Source organism: Panthera onca, chromosome D1, assembly GCF_046562875.1.
Source record: "Panthera onca isolate mPanOnc1 chromosome D1, mPanOnc1 haplotype 2, whole genome shotgun sequence".
Taxonomy (NCBI): Eukaryota; Metazoa; Chordata; class Mammalia; order Carnivora; family Felidae; genus Panthera; species Panthera onca.
Window position 1 is genome coordinate 48,531,244 of NC_138348.1, and position 27,132 is coordinate 48,558,375.

Genomic DNA, 27,132 nt, shown 5'->3' on the forward strand with positions numbered 1-27,132 from the left:
AGCAAAACCTTTTCATTAAACTTTTGAAAATGGGTTCCCAAAATTATTTGACTAAATATAATTGTAGATTTTTTTTCAGGGATTAGTAAAATACAACAGATGTAAGGTTGCTTTATATTACTTCTCTAAAAAATGATAGACCCGTCTAAATTTTTTATTTAGTTGTATCATTTTAAAGTATTTTTAGTGTGTTGAAAAATGTGTTTATGAACCAATAATAATGATGCAGTTTACAGTAAAGACATTTGGTATGTCAGCAAATAAATTGTCATCAAAGAAAGGGAGGGGGAATGATTGAGGGTACACTGGAGAAGATGAGGAATAAAGAAGGAGTACATAGAAGGAATAGGATTTGTTTCTTCATCTCAATTGGCTTAACAATCTAGTGTGAGGCAAAACCAAAATTTAAATATAAAGATACTCCAAAGTACCTATGTTAAGCACTGATTCAATGATAGACTTAATAATTAAAGACAGGGCAGTGGAAATAAGTCTTACCGAGTTTCAAGGATTCAGTGGCCTTTCAGAAAACAAGAGCTAAGGAAAGCTTAGAGTAAAGGAAATGGAGCAGTCCAGGCAAAAAGCTTGGATATGAAAATGGATAGGAAAAAAGATTATAGTGTTTATGATACATTGAAGGGCTTATCATGTTCCAGGAACTATGCTAAAAGTTTTATAGCACTTTTATTCCATTTTATTTAATTCACATGTAGTTTATTTTATTCTTACAAGAACAGCACTTGGTAAGTTTTAACGTTCCAATTTTATGGATGAGGCTAAAAGACTTACCCAGGGACATTAAAGTACTAAGTCAAAAAGCTTGAATCTGTCTGTCTCCAAAGACCAAATACCAATATCAAATACTAAAGCATCTATTACAAGGCTGAAAAAATTATATCAGTGTGTTATTGGTTCAAGAAGAATTGTCAAGAATAAGACCAGAACTGGTCTTATTATTTATTATCAATATATGACTATGGAAACATTCATTACAAATGAATGGAGTTTGTACATTTTAACAAGTGTTATTTAAATAGTTATTGAACTTTGTGAGAAAAAAATAAATTGAAATGCTCGTAGTAAAATACAATTCCAAATGATTGAGTAATTTATTTGGAAAAATGAAGTAATAAAAATGGATTTCTAAACTGATCTCTCGTTGGCAAAACTTGGAGCAGTGGGGGAAATCACATAAAACGTTCAATAGATTTATCTGAAGAATAGACTAGTCATTTTTTTCTTTTTTTCTCTTTTCCCTTTCCTGGTTATCAAGCTACTAAATTGTGCTTATTGTAGAAAATTTAGAACATATTGGGAGAAAAGTAAGACAACAGAAAAAAAATTATAGTTTGATATATTTTGTTTCAATATTAAGGGTTTTTTAAAACTAAAACTCTATGTAGATCTAATTAATGTCTACACATTAATTGACCATATGGATGTAGTATACTTGATCCATCTCCTAATAGGCATTTAGTTCCCCTTTTGTCAATATCATGAATAACACTGTGATGAATATCTCTTTGGAATAATCTTGATTCCGCCAAGGAGGGTTTTGTCCGTGATTATCTATCTCACTGAATTAGAAATTACAAATAGAGAAAAGTGAGAAGTGGGTTTGCTAGTAATACAGTCAACATTATATTTGATAGTATTCTAGAGACTAATCCTCAGACCTCATTCAACAAAGAGAGTCTAGTGAAAAGTAGCATAAGTAACAATTCAGACAATGATCAAAATTGAGGGACATACATCCTGAGTTTCTAATGTTTGTTTGATAATTTGCAACATATGCAATTATCCACATAGGATTCTTGATATAGTAGGAATGGTGGAGATTATGCCTTTTGTGAAAGGGTCCTATCTCCATCCTCTCCCCCTTTTAAAATGAGAACTGCTTAATGGACAGAATGCTGAATCTTAACAGTCTCCTTGACATCCATCACAGATACATTCTGTAGGGAAAACATTTCACTTAATTAGGTATGATTGATTGGTATTATATGCTTAAAATAGTATGAGACATTAAAACAACAGGAGAAGCTTTTGAGAACAGGCTCCTAAAGTCCTTCAACATTAAATCCCTTTTCTTAAATTTTGACAGTTTTACACTAGGAAAGGCTGCAGCAAGAACTGTTATTGCTATTTCAGTTTAACATAAGGATTATTACATGCAAATATACTTAATGGAAAATAGTGTGAACGTCTTTCCAGATTTACAGTTTAACTTTTTGTATGTCATCTGTTCTAAACAGTTTCTTTAAACTAGCACCTATTTCTTTTAAAAGTTGTATATGAGTACAAGACATTGGAAAGAGAAAACTAGCCCAAGAATTATAAGACTTGACTTATTAATTCTCATTATACCTTTAATGAGCTGTATGATCCTGGCAAGTAATTTCATGTCTCTGGGCATGAGATTGCTTGTTTGTAAAATAAAGTAGATACCTTCTAGTACTATAGTGTTTTTATTATTCTATCATATTAATAACTACATCTGATTTTATTTTATTTTTTATATTAAATTTTTTTTAATGTTTATTTATTTTTGAGAGACAGAGTGCAAGTGGGGGAGAGGCAGAAAGAGAGGGAGACACAGAATCTGAAGCAGGCTTCAGGCTATGAGCTGTCAGCACAGAGCCTGATGCAGGGCTTGAACCGATGAACTGTGAGATCATGACCTGAGCCGAAGTCAGATGCTTAACTGACTAAGCCACCCAAGCGCTCCAGGCACATCTGATTTTAAAGATACATTTTAATTTTTCTCATAGTAGATACAAAGTTTCTACCCAAATTATGATCCACAGGATACTATTCTTAGTCATCTGAATAAGGCATACTTTTTAGACCACTATGTTGAATATAACCATATGTCCTGTATCTTTATGGAATGTTTCAGTATGCCATGTTACATGATCATTAAGGTTTCAACATGTGTTCTTTGAGAAAATAAAGCTGAAATCTTGAGTCTTTGTGCTCAGCATATAAACTTCTAAATTAGGGATTCCAGGGAAGTACATTTTATTTAACCTATGAAATTGTAAGCTTAATTTCTATGATCATATAACTCACCAAATAATATTAATATAATTTTTCATTTAAAAATGATATTTTATCATTTCTAATCTTTTTCGTCCATTTTCACATAGTGGGAAAGGACTTTGAAAGGAACCATTGACTTTGGTGGTTCACAAAATAATTTTCTTGAGTTTATGAGAACGTAATTTTGAGTTGGTTAACCTATTAGAAAGGAAACAAACAAGAAGCTTATCTGTAGTTTCCCCACTTCATACAGAAGTTTGTACTCATTATTTCATTTTCTTCAGAGATAAGGTTTACCGTAATAGTATTTCTCATAATGTTGATATTTTAAGTCAGTCCTAGATGTTCTTAGTCATTTTATAAGATACACCAGAGAATTCTTGAGTACTCTCTAACAGTTGATTTGAGTTAATTATGTCTTGGGGATAAAAGATGAACATATTTCAGTGCCAGTGACCATATTCTTCAGTTTATGATGATTAATTTATTAACTGTGATTTATTCACTGTATATTAACTGGAGGGTAAAAGGTGTTTTAAAGAAGATATGCAATAAGAATTACTGAAATAAAAGATGCCAAAAAGTAAAACTTCAATAAATTATCATTCTCATGTTTCTTATATTAAAAAGTATATTATAAATTATGTTACCAACTAATAGTGTGAACATAGGAAATGAATTTTAGTTAAGTATGCCTAGCTTAAAAATTTAGTGGTTAGCTCATATTTTTAAAGGTTATATAAGAACTAAAATTAGGAAAATGAAATAGGCAGGATAGATAAATACTACAATTCAAGCTGGTATGTACATAGTATACTGCCTTTTTTTTTTTTTAACATTTATTTATTATTGAGAGAGAGAAAGCATGAGCATGGGAGGGGCAGACACAGAATCTGAAGCAAGCTCCAGGCTCTGAGCTGTCAGCACAGAGCCCGGCACGGAGCTTGAACTCACAAACTAAGAGATCATGACCTGAGCCGAAGTCAGACGCTTAATCGACTGAGCTGCCCAGGCACCCCAGTATACTGCCTTTTTCTAAGGCGTTTTCTTTGGATGCTTTGACTTGTCTCTTTGTTGGATTTCTTCTTTTCCCTTTCCCTTTCCCTCTGACTGTCCTATTTATTAAGTTCCAGCTCACTATTGTGGACCTCACTGATTTCCCTTCTCAGAGTTTCTCAACACTGTAAATATGAACTTCAAAATGTTACAATATTGTTTTGCACTTATTACTGTTATTTCACCTGTGTTGGTTTTAGCACTTAAGCTAGATTATAAATTTCCTGACACAAAGAACTGCACCTTATCCTTCTGTGACACATGCTATGTGTCCAGCCACTTAGTAAGTGTTTAATAAATAAACACATACAGATACATTACTATTTACTTTTTAAAACTTTAAACTTTTTGTTATAAAGATAATGCAAGAGTAAACATTTTAGCAAATTATTTTTCTCTGGATATGCACATATTTTTATATGGAATGTGAAAACCGTAATCCCATGACCCAGAGACAAATGCTAAGACAAATGCTAGTCTTTTGGTATATAACCTTCCAGGCCTTTTCTCCTCCCTATTAAAAATATAAACGTATTTAACACAAAATACGCACACACACACAAACACACTGTATACTACTTTTTTAAAGTTTATTTATTTTGAGAGAGAGAGGGTGAGAGTGAGCAGGGGAGAGAAAGAGAGAGAGGGAGGGAGAGAGCGAGAGTGAGAGAGAGAGAGAGAGAGAATGAGTGAGAGAATCCCAAGTAGGCTCTGCACTGTCATTGCAGAACCAGTTGTTGGTCTTGATCTAATGAACTGTAAGATCATGACCAGCGCCAAAATCAAGAGTTGGATGCTTAACTGACTGAGCCACTTGGTGCTCCTCCTTTTATCCTTTTTTAAACAGAATATTTAAAGAAATACTGTAGGAAGAGTTTTAGTGTGAAATACTATTGTTGAAAATGAGCTTTGCACATTTTGGATATTGGATACAAGTCTTTTCAAGGTAGAAGAGACAGGAATCAAGCATCAAGAGTGCACAAAGATGAGGCTGACATATTCAACCTGAGTGAAAAGATGAACTTCCTAAATATTTTGCGTATGGAGTCATCCCATAAAATCAGTAATCTAATAATTTTTAGCATTTTTGTCTCAGGATACATTTAAAAAGCAATAGTGCTTTTGGGGAAGATTGATATGGTAAGTACTAATTTATCCCATGTTATTGAAGCACAGAGACTGTGACCTACATAGAATGTAAATTACATAGAAGCTGGGAATCCCACTGGTACATGTAGTCCATGGTAAAAATAAGTAGGAAAAAAATCTATAAGTGGGCAAGTTGTAGCATGTGCTTATGGTGTGTATAAGAGATAAGGTGACCCTGCAAGTCATTGTGAGACAATTCAGTAAACTTAATGTTTAAGATAAATTTGTATCTTTAATGGCATCTACTAGAATTAGGAATAATCTTAGGTTAGAAAAAGGCTTGCAAGTACTGTTCAGTGAGATAAAATATGTGAAAATGTTTTCTACTATAAAATATAAAATTTCAAAGCATTATTATAACATCTGTTACATTCATAGCCTATGTTTTAAATTTCCTGCTTATTTTTAGGTTTCTCACATCTTTTCAGCATGTGAAATACGTAATTGTTACACAAAAGATATTCTAGCTGCCGTAATGAATAAACAGTATTCCCTTAAATGATAAATTATTTATAGAAAAATTTTACCAAAACCACCACATTACTGTCTCTTGGAACAAACCTTATTTTAACCAGCAGTGTTGGGGTTTAAATTTTTTTAGTACTACATTTTTAGTACTACATTTTGCTTTGAAAAGAGGAGTATGAATTTTGTCTAAACTTGTGACATTATATTCTCTTGTTTTGTAGAAACATTGTTTATTAATTATAATGAAGTATTTTAATAAGAATTTTGATATTTAATTCATAATTTGACTTAATAAAACAATTAAGCAATAAATATTAAAAATAATTCCAGTCTTCCAACAGAGATTTGGAGAATTCAGTATTTTAAAAGGATGATGAAAGCTAAATTTAAGGAACACACACACACACACACACACACACACACACACACACACACACAAAACAGTCTTTGAAATTAAACATGAAAACCTGGTGTATTATTATAGTATAAAATCACTAAGAGGGATAGTATATCAGTGTATTATAGTAAACTCAAAGTTATGATCATAAGTAGTAGAGCTTCATCATATTTTATTTCCTTGGGATTCATCTTTTATTAAAAAATATTATAAGGAGTAAAGTTTGTATATAATTTCACTTTTGGGTTTTGGGTTTTTGTTGTTTTTATTCTAAAGTATATCTTAATGATGACATAAGATATACTAGATATATATTCTCAGGTAAATATTGCCAGGTAATCTATAAGCAAAAAGTATAACCAAACTAAAATTAGAATTTGGTGCTTATTTACTTCAACCAGAAATCAGAAAGTCTTAATATATTGCAAAATCTCTGATTAAAAAGATAAAATTATTACATAATATGGATGTTAATTGCCCTTAGTATTTTGCATTACTTTTTTTTTGACATTTCTTTTTTTTTATTTTATTTTTCAATATATGAAGTTTATTGTCAAATTGATTTCCATACAACACCCAGTGCTCATGCCAAAAGGTGCCCTCCTCAATACCCTGCATTACTTTTTGAGTTGAGATCTAATTACCATGCCATAAAATCCATCCTTTTAAAGTGTGCAATTTAGTCTTTTCAGTATATTAAAAAAATTTTTTTTAACCATAGTACTGCATTTTGCTTTGAAAAGTGGAATATGAATTTTTTCTAAACTTGTGACATTGTATGCTTATAGGAGAGCTGTTAGAATTAAGAATAACAACATCTTATGATTTATAATACAGTTATGAAGTAAAAGCCAACCTCTGTAATAAAAAGTGATATAAATAAAAATGGAATTGTTTTTACTTAATACAGATTTACACTATACTGGCGCTTTTTTTCTTTTTTGTTAATAACTATTCCATTTAGTGAATGTTTAAAGAATAGCTTTAAGAAAAGACCAATGCATTCTATTTTGTGTTATGGTCAAAGTAGGTTAATGGTTATTTATTTGAAATGGTTATCTACTTAGTCAAGCTGACTTCTAATGGTACTCTAGGGCATTTATCACAATCTCATAAAATGGATAGCTTTATCTTTTTGAGGAATTTTAGTCGTTCTTTTGTCATTTCAAATTTGTTAGTAATCCATGAAGAATATGATTCATTATGTGTGGAAATATTTGGTAAATTCATATTCATCACATTTTTATTATTTCTAAGGATTTTAGAAACCAGCCAACCTTTTAGCTTTTGCTTTATAACAGATGAAAATCTTTCAAGAGCATAGGGACCTTATGACACATATAAAAAGTAAACAGATAGTTCCCTTTGGATACGTGCATTCCATAGACATCTAATACTTGATTATATTTCACTGTACTAGAAAATATACGAGCTCCAATGGAGATAGAAAATATAGTTTTTGGCCTCTGTAAGTGAGGGGGGCGGGGGAGAGACTTTCCTTGGTGAACTAGCCAGAAAGTTATTCCAAGAAAATTCATTCCTGCATGTATGCAGTGAACAAAAATTAATAAAGTATCAACCATGTGCCCAGCTCTTGTTTTAGGAACTGGAAAATTACTAGTGAACAAGACAGAAATCCTGGGCTTCATTAAGCATATTTTAGTGGAGGAGACAGACAAACAAAAAACAAGATAAGCGTGGGGCACCTGAGTGGCTCAGTCGGTTAAACATCCAACTTTGGCTCAGGTCATGATCTCACAGTTTGTGAGTTCAAGCCCCACTTCGGGCTCAGAGCCTGGAGCCTACTTCGGATTCTGTGTCTCCCTCTCTCTCTGCCCGTTCCCCACTCGCACTCTCTCTCAAAAATAAACATTAAAAAAATAAAAAAAAAAAAACAAGATAAGTGAAATAGGTTAATATGTTGGATGGTAACAAGTGCCAAGGAGAAAAATAAAGCAAGGAAAGAAAATAGAGAATGTTAGTGAATTGGGATTTTAATTAGGGTGCCAACAAAGGCTTAACAGATGAGAAGTCACTTGAACGAAGACCTAATGGAGATGAGGGAATTCATCATTAGAGTATCTGTGGGAAGAGTATTTCAGGAAAAGGAATAACAGACAGTGCTTAAGAGCCTTAGTTGGGAGCATGCCCAGCATGTTTGAAGAGCAACAAGGAAGCATACTGGGGCTAAGGAGGAATAGGAGAGACTGAAGGAGATTATTAAAATAATCCAGACAAGCAATGATGGTGGCTCATAATACTGTGGTAGGAGTGGAGGTGGTGAGCATTCAGGATTTGCTGACAGTTTGCATATGGGGCATGAAGGGAGAGGAATCCAGAGTTTTGATCTGCCAAATGGACAGGTAGGATTTCCATTAACTGAGACTCAATACTGTAGGAGGAATGGAGTTTGAGGAGAAAGATTGGAGCTATGGTTTGGACATGTTTAAGATACCTGTTAGTCATCTAAGTGGACAGGTCAAGCAGGCAATTGGATTTGGCATTTTGGGGAGAGGTTGGTGGGAGAAATGAGTTGGAGGATGTGTGATATATTGGTGAACTGTGCTGAGAATTAAAAGAAAAATAAGTAAAGGAAAGGCTTCAGGAAGGAAGACAGATTTTTGAGCTGCAAATTTGATTAATGGAAAAGAAAGAACATTCTAGTTAGGGAAAATGTCCTGGCATCTTAGAATATCATCTAGAAATCAATCTGAATGCTTTACTACCTTGTCTTTTTTTTTAATTTTATTTATAAGTTTTATAGTGCATCATATAGTATAATGGAACAGTAGGTGCACAGGAAATACTTGTTGACACATAATGGGAACAAAAGTTTTCAAAGTTTATTTCATTAACCAGTATTTTTAGTCATTGTAATGTAGGGTATTTTTTTATTATAGATGTTTTTATTGTGCTAAAATGTACATGACATAGATTTGCCATTTTAACCATTATTAAGTGTACATTTCCATGGCAGTAAGTACATTCTGAAACTTAGTTTTGTGTAGAAAGATATTTTCTCTTCTCAAAAAAATCAACATTGTTGCTTATGAGCAGAAGGAATTTAGAGCTGATTGGGTTTCACTTCTAAGAGCACTGAGCATTCTGTAAGCCTTAGAATCCTAAATGAGCATCACTTTTGTTTGAAAGATTGGTACAAGTAGAAAAACAAGAATGAAAATTAGTGCCTTCTAAAATAGATCTTTTCTTAAAAACTGATTCTCCATTTAAGTGAGTATCATTTTTAGTTGTTTGGGTCACTATCTAAAATAATGTTAATGTGTCTTCTTTACCTTTGATTCCCGATCTCACATAGAAACCAAATGCTCACATAAAGTTGTGGTATATATCTGGAGCATAAGGAGCTTTTCAAAATTGAAATAAGCATGGCTTTCTTTATAATTTCTTTGTCTACTTACTTGCTTCTTAGATTCCTGTCAAAGTATGTATCTTTATTTTTAGTTTGAGTTTTGTAAATTATATTATAAATTATATTTTATAAATAATTTTAGATTTTGTAAATTACATGAAAATGTGTGATATGTCTATCTTTTGTGAATTATAAATCTAGAAATTCTGTCTGTTCATTTCAGTGCATCTTTTTCTAGGGAACAAAGAAGGAAGAGATTGAAGGTGAAGTGGAAGGGTCTGGTTTAATTCAGCCTGCAGAAGTATTTGCTCCCAAAAGCCTGGTGTTGGTATCCAGATTAGATTATCCAGAAATTTTTAGGGTAAAGAACTCATAGTTGTCATTATTGATTTATATTATTGTGTGAGTCTGCTTTGAGTGAATCATGGTAACAAGATTTTGTATTTAAAATATCTTTGAATTGATTTAGAGGTTCATCAATAAAATAAATGTAGTGTTAATAGAAAAAAATGTATTCATGTTGGATGAAATACATACCTAGATTAATGTAACTATTTAAACTTATAAGGATGTAGTGTTTGTTTTTAAATAGATCCCATGGCTACTGACTCCAAAATTTATGAATCTAAAAGAAATCATTTGATTGCCTGTAGCAAATTTAAAATGTACTAGCAGTATAACAACTTTGTGTTTTTATTTACCTTCTTTTGAGGAGACCAGGCTCAGTAAATAGATTGAATATCTAAATCTCAAATAGTTTTGGTCTCCAACATAGCTTTAAAATATTGTTTACTTCCAGATATTGTCTCTTTGACACACTCAGAATTTTTAAATGCAAAAAAATTTTTTTATACATTTAAGCTTTGAAAGAAGAGGGCTTACTTTTCTTATTTCAGTTGCTACCTTTAGTAATAGTAATGTTGATTATTGTCCGAAATCACAGATGTCTTTGGAAAATATAAAAAATATACCTTAAAATTTCTGCGGCATCTGGGTGGCTCAGTTAAGTGTCCGACTTTGGCTCAGGTATGATTTCACGGTTCGTGAGTTCGAGCCCCACGCCGGGTACTGTGCTGACAGCTCAGGGCCTCAAGCCTGCTTTGGATTCTGTGTGTGTCTCTCTCTGTTTCTCCCCTACTGGCACGGTCTCTCTCAGAAATAAATAAAGGTTTTTAAAAATTTTTAAATATACCTTAAAATTTCTGAAGGACTTGGGAAATTAATACATAATTTCTGGAAAACTTTTCCATATTCTTGAGATTATATATATTCTAGAAGAATTAACTTAGTGTCAAGATTCCAATGACAATGGGTAACTTCTAACAAATACTAATTTTTCTTTTTTTTTTTTTAATGTTTATTTTTGGGAAAGAGAGAGACAAATACAGAGTACAAGTAGGGGAGGGGCAGAGAGAGAGTCACAGATTCTGAAGCAGGCTCCAGGCTCTGAGCTGTCAGCACAGAGTTCGATGCGGGGCTCAAACTCATGGACCACAATAATGACCTGAGCTGAAGTTGGACGCTTAACCGACCAAACCACCCAGGCATCCCTACTAATTTTTCATAGTCACAAATTTTAATAAACTGAAAGATTCATAAAGATTGCATTTTATCTTCCATTTTACCACCTACCTTCTTCTGAGCTTACAGTGTTAATTATATCTTGTCTCTATTTTGCTAACCTCTGATAATTTACAAAATTTTTTTCTGTAGAACAAATATTCTGAATTTATAAGAATCACAAAGCAATAACATTTTGAAATTTTTATCTTGAAGTTTGACTTTTTGCAAAGTAGGCTGAGACCACAACAGTTTTAAGCCCTACAAATTTGCTAGAGTGTTTATCTCAGCACAAACACCTGTTTTACAAATTATGGTTCTGCTTTTTATAAACTCATCGCAAAAGCTCATTTAGAGCTTCTGGTCAAGGAGGAAAATTTAATAAACTTAATAACATTTGCTGCTTAAAACTTATTCCATGGTCACTGTGGAATATACTTTACTGGCTTCAAAAAGAAATTTCCTTAAGAGCAGATGTCACAGCAATTTATTTTTTAATGCTTATTTTTTCCATGAAAAAGTAATCTCTTCTTTCATCTTCTCTTTGTAGGCTTGCCTAGGTTTGATCTACACTGTATATGTGGATAGTTTGAATGTCTCCTTGGAAAGTCTCATTGCAAACCTGTGTGCGTGCCTTGTCCCAGCGGCTGGAGGGTCTCAGGTAAATAGAATAAAAAGGGAGATGAAGAAGGCCTGTTCCTCTTCTCCTCTGCTCCAGTTAATTTAATTTTTGAAGAAAAGAAAAAAATGGAATTCCTTAAATATTTTCATTTTAAAGAAGATCTTAGTTAAGCATTGTCCCTATGGTCTGCCTTCTAGAGACCCAAGATTCCATTCTCTTCTTAGGTCATAAGGTTAGTTTTAACACAGGGCTCACCTTTCACATAGCATAATTAGAAGTCATATTTTGTGTAACTTGAACTCTAGTTTACGTTTTCTTGGAAATATTCGTTTTTAAGCTGAACATTTAAAATGTCTCCTTTCTACCTTTATTACTCCTCTATACAGCTATGGCTCATTTCATTAACTTATATCAAAATGTTTTTTAGTGACAAAAATTAGAAAAACTCTAAACTACCTTTAGAAATATTAATGTTGATGACCATCCAAAATCACAGATCTTTTCCAGAAAGTATAAGCTATCCCTTAACATTTCCCAAGGTTTTTGTCATATTTGAGCCTCATATGAGGACATTAAATTCTTTTACTGACATAAAACTTTCTCAGAGTAGTCATCTTGTTTGTCTTAAGATTTTAATTTTCATCTCTGCAGTCGAAAAATAAGAACCTGAGCTTTTATGTCTCAATGTTTCCAGGGCACCATAGTTAAAAAAAAAAAAAAAAAAAAAAAAGACTTCCTTCACTTATTTTGCTTATTCTTGTGTAATGTTGTGGAAGGGGACAGCCCTCTAAAAATTACATTGTTTATCCTCCTCAGTCTGACAGAGATGATACTTGCTATGAAACTGACATTTTTTTTCCTTGCCCTTTGTCTTTTTTCTAATACGAAATTTATTATTAAATTTGTTTCCATACAACACCCAGTGCTCATCCCAACAGGTGCCCTCCTCGATGCTCATCACCCACTTTCCTCTCTCTCCCACCCCCCCATCAACCCTCAGTTCTTTCTCTTTTAACTCTTTTGTCTTACCTGGTGTCCTGTTACTCTTAAGTTTTTATCCTCTTGTCTTCCTCCTATTCCCTCCTCCCTCATTCTTCTTCCCTTACTACAAAGGCAGAATACAAGATGTAAGTTTGGTTACAAATGAACCTAAACTTTAAAGCTGTGGAATTATTTTATGGAACTTTCTCATGTGGGATTTATTTTGACTTTATTATGTTAATTTATTTTTTAACTTAAAAAACTTTTTATTGTGGCTGCTAGAAGTTTTAAAATATTATGTATGTGGTTCATGTTACATATTTTTTGTTTTCCAAGTTTTATTGACATATAATTGGCATAAAAATGTTGACTTTAATATTTTCTTATTTTTTAGTTAAGTATGATTGTCACTAATTTTTGTTTCTCCATTGTTATTAAATTTTCAGCTTTCTAATTATTGAATTTTCTCATACCATATTCATTTGGGCACAATGTAATTTGAATATTTTTGGTTTCATCATTACTCTTGCATCTATTAATTGGATCTTATAGGCTCATCATTACTCTAAATTTGGACTTCAAAAAAAAGTTGGTTTTTTTACATTATTTATTTATTTATTTTATTAAAAATTTTTTTTAATGTTTATTCATTTTTGAGAGACAGAGAGAGACAGAGCACAAGTCGGGGAGGGGCAGAGTGTCAGCACAGAGCCCGATGAGGGGCTCGAACTCAGGAACTGTGAGATCATGACCTGAGCCGAAGTCAGGCACTCAACCAACTGAGCCACCCAGGTGCCCCATATTTTTTTATTTTTGAGAGAGATAGAGAGAGACAGACAGAGCACAAGTGGGGGAGGGGCAGAGAGAGAGTGAGACACAGAATCCGAAGCAGGCTCCAGGCCCTGAGCTGTCAGCACAGAGCCCGATGCGTGGCCTGAACCCATGGCCCCATGAGATCATGACCTGAGCCAAAGTTGGATGCTTAACCGACTGAGCCACCCAGGCACCCCCCCAAAAAGTTTTTTTTTTAAATTTTATTTTGAGAGAGAGATAGAGAGCAAGTGGAGAAGGGACAGAGAGAGAGGGAGATAGAATACCAAGCAGGCTCTGCACTGCTAGCACAGAGCCCCATATGGGCCTCAAACTCACAAACCTCGAGATCATGACCTGAGCCGAAGTTGAGAGTCAGATGCTTAACAAAACTGAGCCACCCAGGCTTCCCCCCAAAAAACATTTTTTTAAACAAATTTGAACTTTCAAAGGATTTTTTTTTGTTTTAAGAAAATGAGAGAAATCATTTATGTTTGTGTATGTGTGTTTTTCACCCATTCTGCAGAAGCTGTTCTCCTTGGGTGCAGGAGACAGACAGCTGATCCAGACTCCTTTGCATGACAGTCTTCCTGTCACAGGCACTAGTGTGGCTCTCCTGTTCCAGCAGTTGGGTATGTCTTTTCTCCCATTGTCAGTGTCCTCTTGTAGAAGCCTATGAAAAAAAGATTTATCTGAAACTCATGTCACCTGACATAAATCAAGAGAATAAAAGCTAATGATTAAATACCTGATGTATAAAATATATAATTATATGGGTCCTAATCTTAAATGGTATTCATTCTTTACTTTCTTTTTTTTTTTTTTTTAAGTTTTAACCCTGGCCTCTTTTGCTCTGGAGTCAATTCGACTTTTAGAAAATAGGCAGATTTTCTTTATGCTTTCAAAAATGAATAGATAGTATAGTTTGCTTTTCCTTAGATGAATTAGTTTCGTAGAATCCTTGTCAGATGGAACTAAAAGTCCCATTATTCTAATCTATCACCTGGATCAGGACTTTATCTTCAATTTTCTAGCAATGGCAAGGCTGAAGAATTGTGGGGAGGACATCAGAAAAAGTACCCTCTATCCATTGGATACCTTTTACTTCATTTAGGGAGTAGTATAAAAATTTTTTTCAAAATTGTTTTCTTTTTTTTTTTTTAATGTTCATTGTTTATTTTTGAGAGAGAGAGAGAGAGAGACAGACTGACAGACAGACAGAGCATGAGCAGGGGAGGGGCAGAAAGAGAGGGAGTCACAGAATCCGAAACAGGCTCCAGGCTCCAAGCTGTCAGCATAGAGCCTGATGGGGGCTTGAACTCATGAACTGCAAGATCATGACCTGAGCAGAAGTCAGACATTTAACCAACTGAGCCACTCAGATGTCCTAATTTTTTTTTCCAAAAATTCATTTAAATTCTAGTTAGTTGACATATAGTGTAGTATTGTTTTCAGGAGTAGAATTTAGTGATTCATCACTTACATACAACGCCCAGTGCTCAACACAAGTGCCTACCTTAATGCCTATCACTCATCTAGCCCATCCCCCACCCCCCTCCCTCCATCAACCCTCAGTTTGTTCTCTATCATTAAGTCTCTTAATGATAGAGTCTCTTATGATTTGGGATGCCTGGGTGGCTCAGTTGATTGGGCGTCCAACTCAGGTCATGATCTCAGCTCGTGAGTTTGAGCCCTGCGTTTGGCTCTGTGCGGACAGCTTGGAGCCTGGAGCCTGCTTCAGATTCTTTCTCCCTCTCTCTCTGCCCCTTACCTGCTTATGCTCTGTCTCTTTCTCAAAAATAAATAAACATTAAATTTTTTTTTTAAATAGAGTCTCTTATGGTTTGTTTCCCTCTCTTTTTTCCCCCCTTTCCATATATTCGTTTCTTAAATTGCACTCATGAGAGAAATCTCATGGCATTTGTCTTTCTCTGACTTATTTTGCTTAGCATAATACTCTCTAGCTCTAGCCATGTCATTGCAAAAGGCAAGATTTCATTCCTTTAGATGACTGAGTAGTAGTCCATTGTGTATATATATCACCTCTTCTTTATCCATTCATTAGTCATTGGATACTTGGGCTCTTTCCATAGTTTGGATATTATTAATAATGCTGCTATAAACATTGGGATACATGTACCCCTTCATATCTGTATTTTTGTGTCCTTTGGGTAAATACCTAGTAATGCAATTACTGGATTGTAGGGTAGTTCTATTTTTCACTTTTGAGGAATCTGCATACTATTTTCCAGAGTGGCTGCACCAGTTTGCATCCCACCAACAGTGCAAGAGGGTTCCCCTTTCTCTGCATTCTTGCTAACACTATTTATATTGTTAATTTTAGCCATTCTGACAGGTGTGAGATGGTATCTCATTGTGATTTTGATTTGTATTTCCCTGATGATGAGTGATGTTGAGTATCTTCTCATATGTCTGTTAGTCATCTGGATGTCTTCTTTGGAAAAATGTGCCTTCATGTCTTCTGCCCATTTTTTAAGTGCATTATTTGGGGTTTTTTTGGATGTTGAGTTTGATAAGTTCCTTATAGATTTTGGATACTAACACTTTATCAGATATGCCATTTGCAAGTATCTTATCCTGTTCCATAGGCTGCATTTTGGTTTTGTTGATTGGTTCCCTCCCTGTGCAGAAGCTTTTTGTCTTGATGAAGTCCCAATAGTTCATTTTTGCTTTTGTTTCCCTTACCTCCGGCGACATATCTAGCAACAAGTTGCTCTGGACCAGGCCAAAGAGGTTGTTACTGTTTTCTTCTCTAGGATTTTGATAGTTTCCTGTCTCACATTTAGGTCTTTGATCCATTTTGAATTTATTTTTGTGTACGGTGTAAGAAAGTGGTCCAGTTTCATTTTTCTCTTGCTGTCCAGTTTTCCCAGCATGATTTGTTGAAGAGACTGTCTTTTTCCTACTGGATATTCTTTTTTTATTATTATTCTCAAGTTAGTTAACATACAGTTCAGTCTTGTCTTCAGGAGTAGAACCCAGTGATTCATCTCTTACACATGACACCCAGTGCTCATCCCAAAAAGTACCCCCTTTAGTGTCTGTCACCCATTTAACCCCCGCCCCCACCATCAACCCTCAGTTTGTTCTCCGTATTTAAGAGTCTCTTCTTTCCTGCTTCACTGAAGATTAGTTGACCATATAGTTGTAGATAGAAATAGTATAACTTTAAAGTGACTATGTTTCTGATCACGGCTGCCTGAGATTCCTGTTTACCTCTTACTTGTCCTTTATATGTGCCTACATATGAGTGTCCCATTCTCCTTGATTCAGTCTTTGTCAGTGTTCTCCATCTGTCTTTGGGTCTTTTTTTAGTTACACTGGAACCTTCCCTTCCTTAGGGCTCATATTCTGCATCCCCATGGAATTATTCCTTATACAAAACTCCTGCGCTCTTGTTTCCTTTCTATATCATGCTGAATTTTGCTGCTTGCTCAGCTCTATAATTTATCCCTTCTTTTTCATTAATGGCCCCATCCTTATTCTTCTGTTGTGACTTCAATTGTCAAATTTAGAAAGCCTCAGAAGAAATTAATGTAAATATATGCGGAGTTTTATAGTATCCTAATAAAGATGAATGGTGATACCAATCCCCAAGTAGTAGTTTTTACCCCTTTACACCTATTTCCTTTCAGAAGTTCAAACACTAAAAAATCACCTATCCCTTTTTCTCTCCCCTCTGAAAGATTCTACTCAGTCATTTCAGTGAAGTCCTAATTTAATTAAACTTTTTTTTTTTTTTAAGTGTATGAAATAGATAATCTCTCACTGGTGGCACTTACTTCTCTAAAGAATATCTTATTTATTAAATCCTCCTGCCATATACTTTTAGAAAATATTTTAGGGGCTTCATGGACTACCTGCAGCCTGTCCATGGTCCCTCCTAACCATTGACTTAGTTGATTTTAGCCAAACACTATTCCTGTGACTTTTTTACTTTTAGAAGAGGCTGTATACTTCTAACGGGTCAATCAAAGCAAAGATTTACCATGAAAAGGAATAGAAAAATAATGACACAAATATAATAATATCACATTCCCAAATGCTGCCTTTTATCTTAATGAGTGCCTTACAAGCCTCGCATGTTTTTGAGTTTTTACAATGATTTGATGAGGGGAGGAGAAGGATGTTACTGACATTCAGTGCCCATGACCAGGGATATTAAACATCCCTCATGCATGATGTATGTGCACCAGAAGAGTTTTTACTTCAAAAACACTGGTAGCACTCCCACTGAGAAAAACTACAATAAAGTATAAATTTATAAAACCTGTATCTCTCTTCAGGTAACGGTGGTCCGTGTAACTTAGACTAACCCTCTTAGCAATAACTACTAGAAAAGCTATGTAAATATAAGCATCATCTTCTTGAAAGTATCAGAAGCAGTAAAGGTGACTAAACCATGGTCCGAGAAAAGAAGGAAACCTAGAGAAGTGAGCCAGACATTTGGGACCAGTTTTTCCCAGAGCATCAGTTGATTTTGGAAGAAGTAACTGAAAAGCTGTCCACACGCTATCGATACCCGTAGGGATGGGGGAAATTGAGTTCAGGTTTACCAAGGGACATTTCTTTAAAAGCTGTCATCCTTTGAGTTGAGACTACAAAGGACCACAGCTGAGGAATGAGTCAAGGTCTACATAAGGTCCCTTGAGGAACTGAAGTGGAACTTGAGATCATTTTAGTTCCTTAAAATGGATTCTAGTGATCCTTGATGCTACTGTAGTATATAGCTATATACTACCAGTAAAAGAAAATCCTCTCTGGAACAAGATAACTGCATTCTAGGCCTTAAGTATACCTGTAAAATTTTATATATAAATATTCCCAACACTCAACCAAAACTAGCCAGAAACACAGAGGACTAATCCTATATGAAAGAAATACAGAAGAAACCATAGACAGGGGCACCTAGAAAATAGTTACCAGATTCACATATTAAAATAACTATGCTTAAATATTGAAGGAGATAAAAAGTCCAGAGTGAGAATTTGGGGAGTGGCATCAGCAAGATGTTAGAACAAGAAGTCCTAGTCCTTCTTCCACAGAAACATTGCTTTAACAATGATGTACCGTTCAAAATGCAATCCAGCTAAGAATTTGCAGTGAGCACACAGCTGAGTACAGACAGACACGTTAAAATGGGTAAGGAGAGCAACTTCAGTTTTTCTTGTCAGCCTCTCCCCCAAGCTTGCACAGCTCAGCACAGGGAGAGGACGCCCCAGCTTGCAGCTCCTTGGGGGAGAGGGAAGGAGAAGAGTAGAGTATGTATTCAATTTTCCAGCTTTTTGGAGGGCTGCCTGAGGGTGAGACTGGTTCCTGTCTCACCTATTTTGGAGCACTGACAGGATTGGCATGGTTTCGATGCCACTGAGAACAAAGAAGAGTAAAGGGTAGCTTCCTGTACCATCATTGCTTGTCACAGGTGGAGAAGATGCACAACTTGGGGTATATCCCATGGGAAGGAGGAAGAGGAAAAACAGCAGTCTAACTTTTCAGAGAGCTGCCTGAATATTGACAAAGTTGTAGAGGAACTTTAATTCACTGCTGATGAGAATGTGAATTGGAGCACAGTTTGATTTACTAAAAAGTTAAATAAACCAAATAATCTAGCCATTCTACTCTTAAACCTTCTACTCCATTTACCTAAGGAAAATGGTAACATTGTCCATAAAATATTTGTACATGAATGTTCATTTCCATATTTTTATGGATATTTTAAAAACTAGGAACAAGCTCAGCCTGGATCAGTGGCAGTGGTTAATGGTGATAATACATAAATAATCTGGTATATCCATACAATGCAGTACTACTAAGCTATATAATGAATTATTGAGACATGGTATAGCATAGATTAATCTGAAAATAATTATGCTGAATTTAAAAAGTCATACAAAAAAGAATTTATACTGTATGATTTGGTTTCTATAAAGTTCTAGAAAATGCAGTCTCTGTGGTAATAGAATAGTTGCTTTGGGGGTGAGAAAAGAAGGATTACAAAGAGATATAAGGAAACTTTTTTTTTAATGTTTATTTATTTTTGAGAGAGAGATAGAGACAGAGCGCAAGCAGGGGAGGAGCAGAGAGAGAGGGAAACACAGAATCTGAAGCACGCTCCAGGCTCTGAGCTGTCAGCACAGAGCCTGACGTGGGGCTTGAACTCACAAACCATGAGATCGTGACCTGAGCCGAAGTTGGATGCTTAACCAACAGAGCCACCAAGGTACCCCAAGTATGAGGAAACTTTGGAATGTTGTGTTCATTATCTTGATTGTGGTGATGGTTTTACAGGTATGCATATATATGTCAAAGTATATCAAATTCTACAAGTGAATTAAAAATATATATTCATACAAGAGCTTATACATGAATTTTCATAGCAGCATTATTCATAATAGCCAAAAAAATGGAAACAACCCAAAGGTCCATCAACTCATAAATGGATAAACAAATTTTGGTATATTTATATAAATGGATTATTATTGAGCCATACTAAGGAATGAATTTTTGATATGTGCTACAAATGGACAAATCTTGAAAACATTATATGAAGTGAAAGAAGCAAGACTCAAAAGGTCTTATATTGTATGGTCCCATTTATATGAAATGTGTACAACAGGCAAATCCATAGAGACAGGAAGTAGATTAAAGGTTGCCAAGAACTAGTGGGGGAGGGGACAGTGGAGTGACTGGTAAGGAGAATGGGGTTTCTCTTCAGGTCATGAAGTTGAGTTAGAGACTGGTGATGGTTTTACAACCTAAGCCTATACTAAAAACCACTGAATTGTATTCTTTATAAGGGCAAGTTTATGGTATATGAATTATATCTCAATAAAGAAAAAACTTCTTGTCAGAAGAATTCAGAAGCCATCTTGAAGAGGCTTGCAACTGATCTGATGGTATAATTTGAGCTTCATAAATGATGGTAATTGCAATTGATTGAAACCCAGCAAATATTTTTAAATCCATGAATTCATAATAATATTAAATGAAAAATTATTACCTTAGAACATAATGGAACCAATTTGTTATCTTGAAAACTTATCAGTAAAGGAAAAGAGGGGCGCCTGGGTGGCTCAGTCGGTTAAGCATCCGACTTCGGCTCAGATCATGATCTCACGGCTTGTGAGTTCGAGCCCTGTGTCCGGCTCTGCGCTGACAGCTCAGATCCTGGAGCCTCTTCGGATTCTGTGTCTTTCTCTCTCTCTGCCCCTCCCCCGCTCACGCTCTGTCTCTCAAAAATAAACATTAAAAAAAATAGTTTTTTAAATAAAGGAAAAGAATCTAGCATTTATTCTGCCTTGTTTATATGACTATATAATACAGGACAACCCATTAGTAGATGAGGAGAATTGTGTCTTTTTAAAAGTATTCTATCAAGGTGCACCTGGGGGCTCAGTCGGTTAAGCATCCTGCTCTTGGTTTCGGCTCACATCATGATCTCATGGTTTGTGAGTTTGAGCCCTGCATCGGGCTCTGTGCTGACAGTGCAGAGCCTGCTTGGGATTCTCTCTCTCTCTGCCCCTCCCCTGCTCTCTCTCTGTCTCTCTCTCTCTCTTTCAAAATTATAAGTAAACTTAAAAAAATAAAAATAATAAAAGTATTCTATCAATAAATGAAAAAATTATAGTAACAGAACATCATCATTTTACAGTCTTTAGTAAATGAAGATCTGATAATCAACAAGTGTTATTATAAGAAGGAAAAAAGCAGGTATTATATATCTAGCCTTGCCACACACACTACCTGTAGTTTGGTCAGAGGGATTAATCTGAGTCTGATTTCAGGAAATACAGAAGACAGGGGAACACATTGAAATGCACCAAAAGATGGCAGTTGTCAAAATCTAGGCTCTCAGAGATGTGGTGTGTGTATATATATGTATGTATGTATATAATGTGTGTGTATGTGTGTGTGTGTGTGTGTGTGTGTGTGTACACACATATAATGGAATATTATTCAGCCATAAAAAAGAATGGAATCTTACCATTTATAATAACATGGATGGAGCTAGAGAGTGTAATGCTAAGCAAAATAAGTCAGATAAAGACAAATACCATACTATTTCCCTTATATGTGAAATTTAAGAAATGAAACAAATGAGCACAAGAAAAAAAGAGAGTAACCAAGAAACAGACTCTTAACTATAGAGCACAAACTAATGGTTACCAGAGGGGTGGTAGGTGGGGGGATGGGTGAAATAGGTGAAGGGAATTAAGAGTACGCTTATAATGAGCACTGAGTAATATATAGTATTGTTGAATCACTGTATTGTACAACTGAAACTGATATAACACTGTATGTTAACTATACTGGAATTAAAGTAAACTTTTAAAAAGTCTGGGTTCACAGAAAATCATTGGTCAAATGTCCCAGGTTCTTTATTGTTTATTTTTAATGTTTATTTATTTTTGAGAGAGACAGAGCACAAACAGGGGAGGAGCAGAGAGAGAGGAAGACACAGAATCCAAAGCAGGCTCCAGGCGCCATGCTGTCAGCACGGAGCCCAACACAGGGATTGAACTTACAGACTGTGAGATCATGACCTGAGCCGAAGTCAGACGCTTAACTGACCAAGCCACCCATGTGCCCCTGTCCCAGGTTCTTTAACAAATAAATTTTAATGAAAGGAAAGGAATGGAGGAATAACTTCAAGATTAAAAGAGATTTATAACATACCCTATTTTTAATAGAGTGAGACTGAACTATAGTGTCTAGGAATGCACATTTTGGCAATGAAACTATAGAAAAAAAGGAAAATGGTTGATAGAATAAAGTCAAGATAATGGTTACTTATGGCAGTAGAGAGAGATTCTGATTGGAGGCACAGGGAAGGGGCCTTTAGGGTTGCTGGCAAAGTTCTCTTTCTCAGCCTAGGTAGTGTTCATTAATTCTTTAGGATAATTCACTAAGCCACCCATTTTACTTGTATGGTTTTCTATATTTGTGTTTAATCTTTCAATAAAAATATTTTTTAAAAACTTATAAAACTAACTCTTTACATGTATATATTTTATTTAAAAATATATAGTACTTCAACACATTAGAGATTTTATTCTCAGATAAGAAAGTCTAGAGGTAGGCAGTACAGAGCTGATGTGTTGACTCACGGTTGTCTTCAGGGATGGTATGGAAATTCTACTCCATAGTTTTTCCTTACTGATTAATAAGGGGTTTTTCCCTTACAAGACTGTGAGCTTTAAGAACTTCTTATTCTGTGTGTCCTCTGTATTTGGCATAGTACCTTAGACTCAAAAAACATTAATATTTGTTGAATACATGAATGAATACATTAGCCATGAAGAAAACGGCAATCATTATTTTATTAGATGATGTTCTATGTATGGATGAAGTGTGTCGGAATGTATGACTATTAGTCATTTGAAGATCAGATTTCATTATTTTACTCTCTAGTATTTTCAGCTGAATTATCTTTTGCTTACATATTCAAAATTTAATTTTTCAGGGAAAAAATAAGGAAAAGATAAGAAAGGGAAGGAGAGAGAAGGATGCTTCTAAGCGCTGTGTGCAGAGTTGTAGTTTCCAGAGCATGCGGCACTGATAATTCTGTCTAAAGGCATGTTCTTATCACCAGTCATTTTGGTTGGACTGTTGTTGAAGGCCATTATCAGAGTTCACTACCTGGGTTGGGGGTGAGATGGTGGTGGTGGATTTTATAAAGCATAGACAGGAAGCAGATAAGACTGTAAGATTCTTTTGTAGCCTTGACCAGTTTTCCTGTGGAAGGTCTAAATGTAATGATAGCATTTCCTTGGTTCTTCTCTCCACGGATTGTTATGATAATGAATTTGTTTTTCACAGTTTGAAAGGTCTCTGCCATTGCCTGAAATAATTATGTGGACTTCCACCATCACCCACCTCATTCCCCATAATTTCCTGTTAATCACCTTCGTCTCTTACTTCCTGTATTATTTATTTGTTCCTTGTAGCCTATCTGAACTATTTTTGTTTACCTGAAGAGTTGTGGAAAACTGTAGATGTTTTGTTTTTTTAATGTTAGTAAGATTATATTCACAGGACTGGTTTTTATAGCCCATCTGATTTTTTGTTTGTTTGTTTAATCCATAGCTGTTTAACTCACATGTCCCTCTTTAACCCAAATAATTTTGTGAAATTTTCATGACATGTTTTGCCATATCTGTTTAGTTATAATTTGGATTTTAACTGCAAATATGCTAATTTTAGAATACTTATTCCCCAGTTTTTACAGTATCCTATTTTAAAGTATACTTAAAAATGTATACTACATTTTTTAAGTTGCATACTAAAATGAACTTGGACCCTCATCTATCGTCAATTTCCATAGTTAAACTACAATAGTCTTATATCATCCGTGCTTATACTTCTATCACAGCTTTACCAATGTATTATTGACGCATAGCTTATGTAAGTTCAAGGTTTACAATGTGATGACTTGATGCAGATATATATTGTGAAATGATTACTACAGTAAGATTAGCTAATACCTCTGTCCCTTCACATAATTCTAAATTTTTATGTGTGTGCTGATAATATTTAAGATCTACTGTCTTAAGAACTTTCAAGTATATAATACAGTATTATTATTATAATCATCACGCTGTACATTAGATCCCCTGAATTTATTCATCTTATACTTAGAATTTGCGCCCTTTGACCAGTGTCTCCCCATTTCTCACATCCGTTAGCCCCTGGCAACCACCATTCTACTCTCTATTTCTATGAATTCAGCTTTTTTTGATTCCACATGTAAGTGAGAACATAGAGTGTCTTTCTCTTTCTAATTTGTTTAACTTAATATAATGCCTTAAAGGTCTATCTATGTTGCTACAAAAGCCAGGATTTCTTTCTTTTTTATGGATGAAAAATATTCCATTGTATTACAATTATTTTCTTTATTCATTCATCTATCGAAGGACACTTAGGTTGTTTCCATGTCTTGGCTGTTGTGAATAATGTCATGAACATAGGAGAGTAGATAACTCTTCAAGATAGGGATTTCATTTCTTTTGGATATATAATCAGAGGTGGAATTGCTGGATCATATGGTAGTTCTATTTTTAATTTTCTGAAATACGTCCACATTGTTTTCCAAAATGGCTGCGCCAATCTACATTTCCACCAAGAGTGCACAATGGATACCATTTCTCCATAACCTTGCCAATACTTGTTATCTCTTATCTTTTAGATAAACATTCTAACAAATGTAAGATGATAACTTACTATGGCTTTGATTTGCATTTCCCTGATGGTTAGTGATGTTAAGCATCTTTTCATATACTCTACATGGCATTTGTATGTTTTTGGAAAAATGTCTATTCAAGTCCTTTGTCCAATTTTTAATCAGATAGGTCTTTTTTCTTGGCTATGAAGTTGTATGTGTTCCTTATATATTTTAGATATTAATCCCTTATCAGATAGATGGTTTGCATATATTTTCTCCTCTTTTGTAGGTTGCCTTTCATTTTGCTGACTTATTTCTTTTGCTAGGCAGAAACTTTTTAGTTTGATATTGTCCCACTTGTTTATTTTTTCTTTTGGTGTCACATTCAAAAAATCATTGCAAAACCAATGTCAAGGAGCTTTCCCCTATGTTTTCCTCTAGTAGTTTTATAGTTTGGGTTCTTATGTTTACATATTTAATCCATTTTGAGTTTGTTTTTTTTTTAAGTGATGTGACTTAGGGGTCCAATTTCATTCTTTTGCATGTGAGTATCCAGTTTTCCTAGCACTGTTTATTGAAGAGATTATCTTTTCCTCATTGAATATTCCTGGCTCCTTTATGAAATATTTGTTGACCTTATGAGTTTATTTCTGTGATCTCAATTATCTTCCCTTGATTTGTGTGTTTTTTATGCTAGTACCACACTATTTTTATTACTATAGCTTTGTAATATAGATTTAAATCAAGAATTATGATGCTTCTAGCTTTGTTTTTTGTCAGGATTGCTTTGACTGTTTGGGATCTTTTATGGTTCCATATAAATTTTAGGATTTTTTTCTGTTTCTGTGAAAAATTTCATTAGAATTTTGATAGAGATAGCATTGAATCCATAGATGGTTTGGGGTAGTAACATTTTAACAATATTAATTCTTCTGATTCATGAACACAGGATATCGTTCCATTTATTTGTGTCTTCTTTAGTTCCTTTCATCAGTCTTGTGGGTTTTAACATATAGATCTTTCATGTCTTGGTTAAATTTATCCCTAAGTTTGAAATTATTTTTGAATGCTGTTGTAAGTGGGATTGTTTTCTTTATTTCTTTTTTATTTTTATTTTTTTAAATTTTTTTTAACATTTATTTATTTTTGAGACAGAGAGAGACAGAGCATGAACAGGGGAGGGTCAGAGAGAGAGGGAGACACAGAATCTGAAACAGGCTCCAGGCTCTGAGCGGTCAGCACAGAGCCCGTCGCGGGGCTCGAACTCACAGACCGCGAGATCATGACCTGAGCCGAAGTCAGACGCTTAACTGACGAGCCACCCAGGCGCCCCCTTTATTTCTTTTTTAGATAGTTTCTTGTTAGTATATAGAAATGCAGCTGATTTTTGATTACTGTTGACTTTGTATCTGCGTCTTTACTGAATTAGTTTATTCTAATAGCTTTGTGGTAGGGTCTTTAGGATTCTCTCTATATAAGATCATATCATCTGCCAAAAGATTCAGTTTTACTTCTTTTCTTATGTGGGTGCCTTTTATGTCTTCTTGCCTAATTGCTCTGACGAGGGTTTCTAGTACTCTGTTGAATAGAGTGGTGAGAATGGGTACCTTTTTCTTATTCCCGATCTTACTAGGAAAGTTTTCAACCTTTTACCATCGAGTAAGATGTTAGCTGTGGGATTGTCATATGTGGTGTTTATTATGTTGAGGTACATTCCATCTATACCCAATTTGTTGAGAATTTTTATCATGAAATAATATTGAATTTTCTCAAATGCTTTTTTCTGCTTCTATTGAGATGATCATAGGATTTTTATTTATTTTTATTTTTTAAATTTTCATTTATTTTAGAAAGAGAGAGAGACAGAGCATGAGTGGGGGAGAGGGAGAGAGAGAGGGAGACACAGAATCCAAAGCAAGCTCCAGGCTCTGAGCTGTCAGCACAGAGCCCAATGTGGGGCCCAAACCCATGAACCATGAGATCATGACCTGAACCGAAATTGGACGCCCAACTGACCAAGCCACCCAGCTGCCCCAGTCATGATTTTTAAATCTTTCATTCTATTAATGTGGTGTATCACATTGATTTGTGTATGTTGAACCATCCTTACATGCAGGATTAAATCCCACTTGATGATTGTGTGTGGTCCTTTTAGTGTGATGCTGAATTCGGTTTGCAGATGTTTTATTGAGAGTTTTTGCATCCATTCATCAGGGATATTGGCCTGTAGTTTTCTTTTCAAATAGTGTCCTTATCTGACTTTGTTATTAGGATAATGCTAGCCTTGTAAAATTAGTTTGGGAGTGTTCCTTCCTCTTTAATTTTTTAGAAATTTGAGAGGAATTAGTATTCTTATTTAAATGTTTGGTAGAATTTACTAGTGAAACCATGTAGTCCTAGACTTTTCTTTGTTGGGAAGTTTTGATTACTGTTTCCATCTCCTTACATATTATTGGTCTGTTTGAAATTTCTATTTCCTCCTGAGTCAGCCTTGG

The 27,132-nt window shown here is 34.7% G+C and overlaps 1 protein-coding gene across 4 annotated transcripts in view; it reads left to right on the forward strand.

Moving 5' to 3' along the window:
• SBF2 (SET binding factor 2) overlaps positions 1-27,132 on the forward strand; it is a 490,796-nt gene that overhangs the window by 223,228 nt on the left and 240,436 nt on the right. For all 4 annotated transcript variants that reach the window (XM_060605981.3, XM_078433202.2, XM_060605979.3 and 1 more), the window contains exons 4-6: positions 9,721-9,843; positions 11,593-11,703; positions 13,982-14,087. In XM_060605981.3, coding sequence (XP_060461964.2) covers positions 9,721-9,843; positions 11,593-11,703; positions 13,982-14,087 — 340 coding nt within the window. The remainder of the gene's footprint in view (positions 1-9,720; positions 9,844-11,592; positions 11,704-13,981; positions 14,088-27,132) is intronic.